Genomic DNA, 10084 nt, shown 5'->3' on the forward strand with positions numbered 1-10084 from the left:
GATCTCTAATTCATATCGTTTTTCAAGACGGAAAACCTGTCTTACCCTATGAAAACAAAATTTTTTTTTTTTTTTTTTGGGAATGCTATGAAAACAAAACTTTGACTACACTATCAGAACGTGACAAGGTTGAGTAGTTGGTTGGCTCTGTATTGCATTTGATCACGCTGGTAATTCGTCCCCATGTAAACCCTATTGGCCTATTTTGTCCGGTAAACCCCATCCCACTCTTCCATAGTCTCCCCCACACCCTACCCCAACCCTCTGAAAAGAAGAAAATCGGTTAAATAACAGTGGCGGGCGCCTCCCCATTTTACCCCCGAAAGCCAGACAACTCCTATATAAACACCTTTCATAGCTGTCTCTAACCATAAGCCCCCTTACTTCACACTTCCCCATACGTAAAAGAAACACAACCAAATCACAACCCAGAAGAAGAGAGAAGAAGCAACCAGAGCTTCTATCTCCCATTGTTTCAATCATGGTTTCTTACGAGTACGTTCTGGGTGGAGTCCTGGCTTCTCTGCTGGCCTCTGTTTTCATCATGATAATCAATAGCAGTAGAAAGGTGGAGGTAGTTGAGGGTGCAAATAGTGTTAATGGGTTTGTGAGGTTGCCGCAAAACGGTACGTTTACGCCGGCGGTGGTGGAGGAGGAGGAGAAAGATACCGACGTCGTCATTGTCGGCGCCGGAGTTGCCGGTGCAGCTCTTGCTTACACTCTTGCTAAGGTCAGATTTTTATGATTTCTTGTTACGATTTTGAGTGGAAAATTTGGGTTTTGATTTGATTGGTTGTTAGTAGGAGACGTAGTCATTGTTGGGTTGATTAGTTTTTTGGGGTTCATGTTCACCAACCACCCAGCTAAGCAAGTCAAAACTTGAAGCCGTCCTATTCTGACTCTGATTGTTTTAGTTTTTTATTTTCAAATTTCAACTTATTTTTTGGTAAATAAGTCAATGAGGCTTGGTTATTTTTTTCAGATTTGGATTTGTTTTTGGTACTGATTTGACTAGAGTAGTGCGAAATCTATTGGAAAGATTCCCAGTTTAGAATCAGAGTAATGCAGATCCGAAGTGTTTTTGATTTTGCTGAATTTGGGATGTGAGTGATTTGTGATGAGGTTTGGGGGAATATGTGAATTGCATAAACATTAACAACTAAGGAGAAACCTTCAGAGTTCAGATCTTGCTGTAAAGGCTGAGCTTTAAGCAAGCTCCATCTTTAAATTGGGTTTTGAGTTAAGCAAATGTTTGCTCCTTGTTACAGGAAGGACGCCGTGTGCATGTCATCGAAAGAGACTTGAGTGAGCAGGACAGAATTGTTGGTGAGCTGTTGCAGCCTGGAGGTTATCTCAAGTTGATCGAGTTGGGTCTTGAGGGTGAGCAATTTCCTACCCAATTTAGAGCTTCTTTGTTGTTCTTGGATTAGTTTGCCATAGTTTCTGCTCTTACTGAATGATTAGTAATCAACAATATCTATTATGGCTGCAGACTGTGCAAATGAATCGATTGATGCTCAGAAGGTTTTTGGTTATGCTCTCTACAAAGATGGGAAGGATACAAAACTTTCTTATCCCTTGGAAAATTACAGTTCAGATATAGCTGGGAGAAGTTTCCACAATGGGCGTTTCATCCAAAGAATGCGTGAAAAAGCTGCAACTCTTTCAAAGTAATCCTCATTTCCCTCAAGTTTATTAACATTTTCGTGTGTGATCTCTTGTATTTGATTAGTTTTGATGTAATGTGTATCAACTTCTCACTCATGTCCCTGGAATTTCTTTACAGTGTAAAATTGGAACAAGGGACAGTGACAACACTAATTGAAGAAAAGGGCACTATCAAAGGAGTGATTTACAAGAACAAGGCTGGAGAGGAGTTCAGAACATATGCTCCACTAACAATCGTGTGTGATGGCTGCTTTTCAAATCTGCGCAAAAATCTCAGTGCTCCAAAGGTAATGATGTGTACCAAACTTGGGGATATCAAGCATTTGTTAAATATTTGAATTCAAATTTAGCACTGGAATGCTTGCTCTTGCATGAGACCAACAGGGTTATTTGTTGTTACTGCAGGTTGAAAGTCCCTCTTGTTTTGTTGGTTTGGTGTTGGAGAACTGTGACCTGCCACACGCAAATCATGGTCATGTGATTTTGGGAGACCCTTCACCCGTCCTGTTTTATCCTATCAGTAGCACAGAGATTCGTTGTTTGGTTGATGTACCTGGAACAAAAGTTCCTTCAGTAGCTAGTGGTGAAATGGCTAAGTATTTGAAAACCGTGGTGGCTCCTCAGGTATATCTATCAATAATTTGCTCTACTTGATTAGTTGTTTAGTTTTCACTTGATGCACGTACCCACCTGAACTGAACTAATCTTGGGACTCCTTTGTATTTCAGATTCCTCCTCAGCTCTACAATTCTTTTATAGCTGCAATTGACAAGGGAAACATCAGATCCATGCAAAACAAAAGCATGGCTGCAAATCCTCTTCCCACTCCTGGTGCACTTTTATTGGGGGATTCATTCAACATGAGGCATCCTTTGACAGGAGGAGGAATGACTGTGGCTCTTTCAGACATCGTTCTTCTTCGGGATCTTCTTAGACCCCTACATGATCTCAATGATGCAGCTGCTTTGTGCAATTACCTTGAATCATTCTACACATTGCGTAAGGTAAAGCCATCATTAAGTTAACTTATAACTAAAAGCATTTTATGTTCCAACAATCTTCACCCAATTTGGAATTGTTTGTGGTTTCTGCTTTGCTGATATTGTGCTTGGTGTTCATTGCAGCCTGTGTCATCTACCATAAACACATTGGCAGGTGCCCTGTACAAGGTGTTTTGTGCATCACCTGATCCAGCAAGACAGGAAATGCGTGAAGCATGTTTTGGTTATTTGAGCCTTGGAGGCATTTGTTCATATGGACCAGTATCTCTTCTCTCTGGTCTTAACCCTCGTCCACTTCACCTATTTCTCCATTTCTTTGCTGTTGCTGTCTATGGTGTTGGGCGCTTGATGCTTCCATTCCCTTCTCCTCAACGCACATGGCTTGGGGTTAGATTGATCTTGGTAAGTTAACTGAATATTCCCACTACTTTCTCTACATGTTTGTCAAATACAATATCCTTACACATAAATGGCTGCTTATTCAAATCTTTCTGGTTTCAATTTTCAGAGTGCATCAGGGATCATATTTCCCATTATAAAGGGTGAAGGAGTTAGACAAATGTTCTTTCCTGCAACAGTACCAGCATATTACAGAGCTCCTCCTGTTCAATGAAGAAATCAAAACAAGCATATTCTCGGAGAAAAATTTGGTACTCGGGTCTTTCTTTTATTGTAAAACCAATCTGTATCGAATCAACAGCATTAGTTCCTCCCACAAAATAAATATCATGATGGGGTTCAATGCTCAAATTAGGAGAGAAAGAAAACTATGTTCTTAATTCTTTTAGGATTTGTTCTTCTGCAGTGGAGACAAGAAGCTAGGTTTCCCATGAAACATGTAATTGTATGAAACTATAGCAGTTGGTAAATAATAACACATAAATTTTGGGTCAGTATCCTACTCTTGCAAGTTTCAACTACGTCTTCTCTTTGCTTTTCACACATGAAGAATATGAACAAAGTCAGCTATTGCTGGCTTTCCCATTTTCTAAATTTCCACCTACCTTGGTTTTTTGTCTCCATTGCCTTTTTCTTTTCTTGTTTTAAATGCATGACATATCTCTATTTCTGACGTGAAAGCACATTATTTGAAGGGACCATGTTAATTAAATGGCTGGAATAATTGTACTTGGTTCATATTCTTCTTTGTCCTTTTGTAATTTTCTTCTTCTACATGATTGTATACTCATTCATGTGTTGCATGAGGGTCACTACTTTTGCAGAATATCAACAATGGTGTGCTATTTCAATTCATATCATATCAATGTACGTGGTGATATGTGACATTCACTATTTATTAACTGTCATGAGAAAGAACTATTAAAAGTATTTGAGGGGGGATGGGGAATTGGGTTGGTATTAGGCTAGCTCCAGTGTACCCAAAATATATAATATATAATATATATATATATATATATATATATATATATATATATATATATATATATAATATAGCTCAACACCTAACATCCAATCATTTACATTTCAAGTTTCCCAGAGTTTTACATCCCATAATCATATCGACTCACTTGTATTCACTGAGAGATGCAAAAGTTGTTCAGTCCTTTACTTCTGTAAATAGTGAGTAGTCTAGGCTTTAGTTCTCAAAATACAATTTACCCAGAAAATAGTGAACAAAATTTACTGCAATTAACATGATTTCTTATAATGAGTATCAGCATATTCATAATATATACCAATATCCTTTTGTTGGATGATTGCATTTGGGGCCAGGGAATATCCTAAACCTAAAGTCTTGTACCTGATAATACTTCATAATAGTGGTAAACTAAAAGTTGCTGTCCTGCTTACTTCAATCTTGTGTCTACAAAATTTTTTGAAACTGACAAGATAGAGGTTAGGTAGTGCAGTGATCAGTTAGGTCAAAACAATCAGTCTACATCTAAAAGCAACAGATTCTTCTTCATGCTTAATATGTCTAACAGGCCATATAAGTTCACACTGTAAACCCTTCTTTATTTCAATATCAGCTTAAGCTTTTGGAATTCAGTAGTTCACATATGTAACAGCGCTTTTATTATAGGAAATTCGTGTTTGATACCATCAATCTATATCTCCACTCTACTTCCTTGTCGATTTGCAGATTGTTTGAATGAAACATGAATGCTCACATAGCTCAATAAAACTCATTGTAGTTAGCTACTTAGACACGAGAAAGATTACTGGAAATACTTTTTTACAAATACAGTGAGAAAACTTCAGCCATTTCCGTCCCCCAGTTGTCTGTAGTTGAAAAATAGTGTATAAATATGAGTAATATACCAATAATACGCAGGTGCACGCATTAGTTAGATTCAAATTTAAAAACGATTGTCACCCTGACTTGACCCAGCAGCCACCTGTGTGATAGACTATTGTAGGAGACTGCAGACACAATCTGTAATTTCCTGTAATTTGTTTATATGATTGGAGAAATGATTTTTCTTCTCTCTTACCTTTTATTGTTTTAATTTATCACTACTAATTGTGATCACCCCCTGTTTAGCACCCATGGTTTCAAAAACTAAAGAAAATTTGTTTTTGACCTTGCATCTCTGGATTGTTAATATCTGTATTAAATATATGTTGTCCACTACTTCCCACATATCACCAACCCCATCTCTGACCAAAATCCAGTCATACTTGGACAGCCATTCAAGTGCCACTCAATCACTTACCATGAACATCATCTTTAGGCAGTTAAAATCATTATATTGATGAGTGATGACAAATTTCTTTGAGGAGTTATTGAGAGTTAATTGGTAATTGGTGAAGAAGACCGATTGTAATTTTTGGGGGTGTCCTGTTTTTCAGTTTGCCAGACTCCCACGTTTGATTGATATTGTCCTTAACTACTCGTGTCCGTTAGATCCATCTCGTTGTGGTGATATATTGACACTAGACTTTTTTTTAGTACAAATATTTTAATGGAGAATCCTATATTGCCAACCTTTCTCTTACTGTATATAGTTATACAAACCTTTTCAAATGGTGGGCGCTTGACTTATCCGTGTTTTGATCACATAAACCCCCCAATTGCCCAAAAATCAGTTTTTGAAAGTTGGCTGAGTCTATATAAAGGCGCCAAGTTTAGTTGGAGCACAAACCCAAACACTTGCCGTAGTGCCTCAGAGAACTAAAATGGATTACCTGTATACAACAGGAGCAGTCATAGCTTCATTGTTGAGTGTTGTTTTCTTATACACTTTTAGAGGGAAGAGGAAGAATGTCAAGGCTTCAATGAAGACTCAAAATGGGAAACTTTTGAAGAGCTCTGGAAATGGAATGTGTTTGCCGGCAAAGATGGGTGCAAGTCCTGACATTGTCATTGTTGGTGCTGGAGTTGTTGGTTCGGCACTTGCTTATACACTTGGGAAGGTGACACTCTCTAATTCAATCTCTAAGAGGGCTCTAATTCTATGCCTCTTTCTATGCTGATCTGATATAAAACTTTCATTATATAATGTTTAAGATGGACAGTTCATTAAGGAATATTGAAGGGTGTTGGATCTGTTTGGGGTTTTACAGATTTACTGAATTGTGGTAAATTTGGAGACCCTTCTAGTTCTTTTGCCACTCAGTTTAGCATAAATGGTTATTAGCTTATACACAGTAGCAACTATATCATAGTGTTACGATCTCTGAAATCTATATATAATGTCCGGTTTCCTTAAATTCATTTCCTTTGAGTTTGGCAGTGTTCTTACAATATGTGCATTTGCAGGATGGCCGCCAAGTGCATGTGATTGAAAGAGACTTGACTGAACCAGATAGAATTGTTGGTGAACTGCTACAACCTGGGGGATATCTGAGATTGATTGAGTTGGGCCTTGAAGGTGAGCAAGGACGCTTGTTGAGTACTTACAAGTTGTATTATTTGCACTATATATTCTGTATAATTTTGTGCAGGTCTTAAATAGTTGAGCTTTCTTCTCTTTTTCCTCTTTTAGTTAGACATGGGTATATGTTAATTGCTGAAATGATTGTTTTGCTGAATTAGATTGTGTGAATGAGATTGATGCTCAGAGAGTTTTTGGCTATGCGCTTTACAAGGATGGGAAAAGTTCCAAGCTGCCATATCCCTTGGAAAACTTCCATCCAGATGTGGCTGGCAGAAGCTTTCACCATGGCCGTTTCATTCAAAGGATGCGTGAAAAAGCTGCATCTCTTCCCAAGTATGCTCCTTGCTTTAAATGTTTCCGAACTATTCTGCTTTCACTAGGATGGCCTTCTGTTGTTCAATTGAAAGTTGTAGAAATCTGCTTCAGTCTTTTCTTCAAGTATTAACAATGGTTCAGGGAATTTGAGTTATATGACACACTACTATTTGAAAAATAAAATTTTTTGAGATACTGATTTCCATCAAAATTATATGTCTATTATGGAGGATTTGCATGTTCTATTGGAAAACTTATTACAGTCCTAATTAAAAGTTTTGATATCAGTGTAAGGTTGGAGCAAGGCACAGTGACATCGCTGCTTGAGAAAAAGGGTACTGTCAAAGGGGTCCAATACAAACCCAAAGGCAGTGATCAGGAGCTCACTCTACATGCTCCCCTGACAATAGTCTGCGATGGTTGCTATTCAAACTTGCGACGCTCTCTGTGCGATGCGAAGGTGAAGCTAACATGTTAATCTTTTGAAATAACAAGAACCTGAAGATATGACTGATCGACTTGATACTTGGAAGTTTTGAATAGAAAATATTCATGGTCATTATTATTATTATTATTTCTGCAGGTTGATATTCCTTCATGTTTCGTTGGTTTAGTTCTTGAGAATTGCCAGCTTCCATACGCAAATCATGGGCATGTGATATTAGCAGATCCTTCACCGATATTGTTTTATCCTATCAGCAGCACCGAGATTCGCTGCCTGGTTGATGTACCAGGCCAGAAAGTGCCTTCAATTTCCAGTGGTGAAATGGCTCACTACTTGAAAACAAAAGTGGCACCCCAAGTATGTGCAGTTTGCTTCACATGCTTTGTTTTGATTTCTACTTCTCTTATCTAACTCTTTGGACTAATGAGTTGTACAATTGCAGGTTCCACTTGAGCTGCATGCTGCTTTCTTGGCTGCCATTGATAATGGAAACATAAAATCAATGCCAAACAGAAGCATGCCTGCTGCTCCTCATCCCACCCCTGGTGCCTTTCTAATGGGGGATGCAGTCAATATGCGCCATCCTTTAACTGGAGGAGGCATGACTGTGGCTCTATCGGACATTGTGGTTGTTAGGGATCTTCTAAGACCTCTGGACAATCTCAATGATGCATCAGCTCTTTGCAAATACCTCGAGTCGTTCTATACTCTTCGTAAGGTAAGCAGGCTCCATATCTAATAATTTTAGCACACATTATAGTGATATATCGTTTTGAAAACTTGTTAATGAGGCCAAATGGTATTGATTTCAGCTCAAACTTAGTATTAAGAGACTGCTTGTTTTTCTGCAGCCTGTGTCTTCTACCATAAACACATTGGCAGGTGCTCTATACAAGGTGTTCTGTGCATCTCCTGATCCAGCAAGGAAAGAAATGAGGGAAGCATGCTTTGACTACTTGAGTCTTGGTGGCATGTTTTCCAATGGACCTCTGGCTCTTCTCTCTGGTCTAAACCCTCATCCATTGAGCTTGATTCTCCACTTCTTTGCTGTGGCTATCTACGCTGTTGGGCGGCTGTTACTTCCATTCCCTTCACCCAAACGCATGTGGATTGGAGCTAGATTGATTTTGGTATGCATCTCTCCCTTCTCTATGACTTTTTGGGGCTGTATTTAGACATTCTATAGCAAGACCTTATACATGTATTGATTTTTCTTCATTTTGCAGGGTGCATCAGGGATCATTTTCCCGATAATCAGCGCTGAAGGAGTAAGACAAATGTTCTTCCCTGTAATGGTTCCATCCTATCACAGAGCTCCTCCTGTTAATTTACATGACTTTGATAACAAGGCAATCAGATAAACAAGAAGAAATAATTTAGGGCATGGAGCGGCTTTCAACATTTTTTTTTTTGAAAAGGGCTAGTGCGGCTGCCCTCAAACCTTGATTAATGAAATTGCAGAATACAAGGGGGGACGTAAACCCTGAACCCCAGATTACAATAAACATAAAGATAACATAGATTCTAAGATAAGCTAGTTTGTATGAATATAGATTCTTCGATGTAAAAATTTCTGGTCTTAATCCATGCTTGAGTTTGAAAAGAAAATCATTGTACTGAAGAAGCTGAAATTTAATGTATTACTCACATTGTGACATTAAAGGGCTTGCACAGATGTTATACTTCATTTACGATTGGAGCCTTAAGGCACAACGTTTTTCCATCCAAAACTGTTGGATGCCTCTAACAAAAGAGCAATCATTCCATTCCACAAGCTGTTAATTAGGTAGTGAAATGAGAGAGTTCACCCCTCGTATCATATGGCTCAGAAAGTAGGTCCGCAACATGTATCTACTACACACTTGCTGTGGTTAGATTTAACTGTCATTTTTTTTAAGTAGAGAAGAGAAACAATAGCATTATTTATTATTTTATTTTTATTTTTTGAGAGAAATGAATGAAATTTATAGACACTTAACCATCAATACAATCAAATTGAATAGCGTTTACCACACCTGGAGGAGCTTCTGCTAAAAATAAAGATCGACTATCTATATTTCTAGCTAAATGTGCAAGTAGATGAGCCACCTGATTGGCAGATCGTCTAACATAAACTAGAGAATTAATAATGTGGCAACCTTACAAAAGAACCTGTAAATAAAGCATAAAAAAACAAGATACCGAGTAACTTTATATAAATCACCGTTAATGAAATTGACCGTCACGACGATGGAAATTATACATATATCTAAAGCCTGGTTAACCGTTCATCACTGTGAAAAATGAAGTACCGCTTTTGCCCTTGCTGTCTCCGTCAATTTCAAGTCTGCCATTCTTCTACAAAACTGAAGTGAAGTTTTGTAATATGGTAGTTTCTTCTCCTTTGGATTTGATATAAGGTTTTTGATTTTGATGGTAGATAGTTGGGGTACGAGAAAGAAGAGGAGAGATTGAAGATTTTGGTCGAAGAGGTGTGTGTTTGATTTGGGTATATCTGTGGTAAAATCTCCTCTTTTTGCCATTGCTCTTAGTGCACGTATATACCCCCTTTTTGGATGGTCATTATCATAACCCATATTGTTTTGGGGATCATTTGTCTTGCAAGTTATGTAAATTCCAATTGATTTATAGCAACTTAAGGAATCTGTCTCAATCGTTGGCTTGGTCTTTTTAACAAGAACACATATTGAAGCCAAATATTGCTTTTAAAATCAAAAGAATTAGAGAACGACATGTAGAATCAGTTCAAGAGTTTGTAGAACTCAATGAATTGTCAAATTATTATAGTTTGGTTGTGCTATTTAGACTTTTGT

General features: G+C 38.0%; 2 protein-coding genes across 2 annotated transcripts; both read left to right on the forward strand.

The window, feature by feature from the left end:
• The first annotated feature begins 354 nt into the window (after positions 1–354).
• Positions 355–3562, forward strand: LOC133735924 (squalene monooxygenase SE1-like). The gene is made up of 8 exons (XM_062163371.1): positions 355–730; positions 1269–1380; positions 1493–1670; positions 1787–1955; positions 2074–2292; positions 2397–2672; positions 2793–3071; positions 3178–3562. Exons 1-8 carry the CDS (start codon positions 482–484, stop codon positions 3280–3282), a joined length of 1587 nt encoding a protein of 528 aa, XP_062019355.1. The 5' UTR covers positions 355–481; the 3' UTR covers positions 3283–3562.
• Positions 3563–5726: 2164 nt separating this feature from the next.
• LOC133736631 (squalene monooxygenase SE1-like) lies at positions 5727–9503 on the forward strand. Its single transcript, XM_062164182.1, has 8 exons — positions 5727–6047; positions 6394–6505; positions 6670–6844; positions 7115–7286; positions 7410–7628; positions 7714–7989; positions 8123–8401; positions 8498–9503. Exons 1-8 carry the CDS (start codon positions 5811–5813, stop codon positions 8630–8632), a joined length of 1605 nt encoding a protein of 534 aa, XP_062020166.1. The 5' UTR covers positions 5727–5810; the 3' UTR covers positions 8633–9503.
• Positions 9504–10084: the final 581 nt, after the last annotated feature.

This window comes from Rosa rugosa, chromosome 3 (genome assembly GCF_958449725.1).
Source record: "Rosa rugosa chromosome 3, drRosRugo1.1, whole genome shotgun sequence".
In the NCBI taxonomy this organism is placed as follows: domain Eukaryota; kingdom Viridiplantae; phylum Streptophyta; class Magnoliopsida; order Rosales; family Rosaceae; genus Rosa; species Rosa rugosa.

Bases quoted from the DNA above. Each gene is read 5' to 3' on its own strand.
- LOC133735924 (XM_062163371.1), top strand. From the start codon at position 482: ATGGTTTCTTACGAGTACGTTCTGGGTGGAGTCCTGGCTTCTCTGCTG. The intron at 731-1,268 runs GTCAGATTTTTA...TCCTTGTTACAG, and splicing joins TTGCTTACACTCTTGCTAAG to GAAGGACGCCGTGTGCATGT. The intron at 3,072-3,177 runs GTAAGTTAACTG...TTCAATTTTCAG, and splicing joins TTGGGGTTAGATTGATCTTG to AGTGCATCAGGGATCATATT.
- LOC133736631 (XM_062164182.1), top strand. From the start codon at position 5,811: ATGGATTACCTGTATACAACAGGAGCAGTCATAGCTTCATTGTTGAGT. The intron at 7,990-8,122 runs GTAAGCAGGCTC...GTTTTTCTGCAG, and splicing joins CGTTCTATACTCTTCGTAAG to CCTGTGTCTTCTACCATAAA. The intron at 8,402-8,497 runs GTATGCATCTCT...TTCATTTTGCAG, and splicing joins TTGGAGCTAGATTGATTTTG to GGTGCATCAGGGATCATTTT.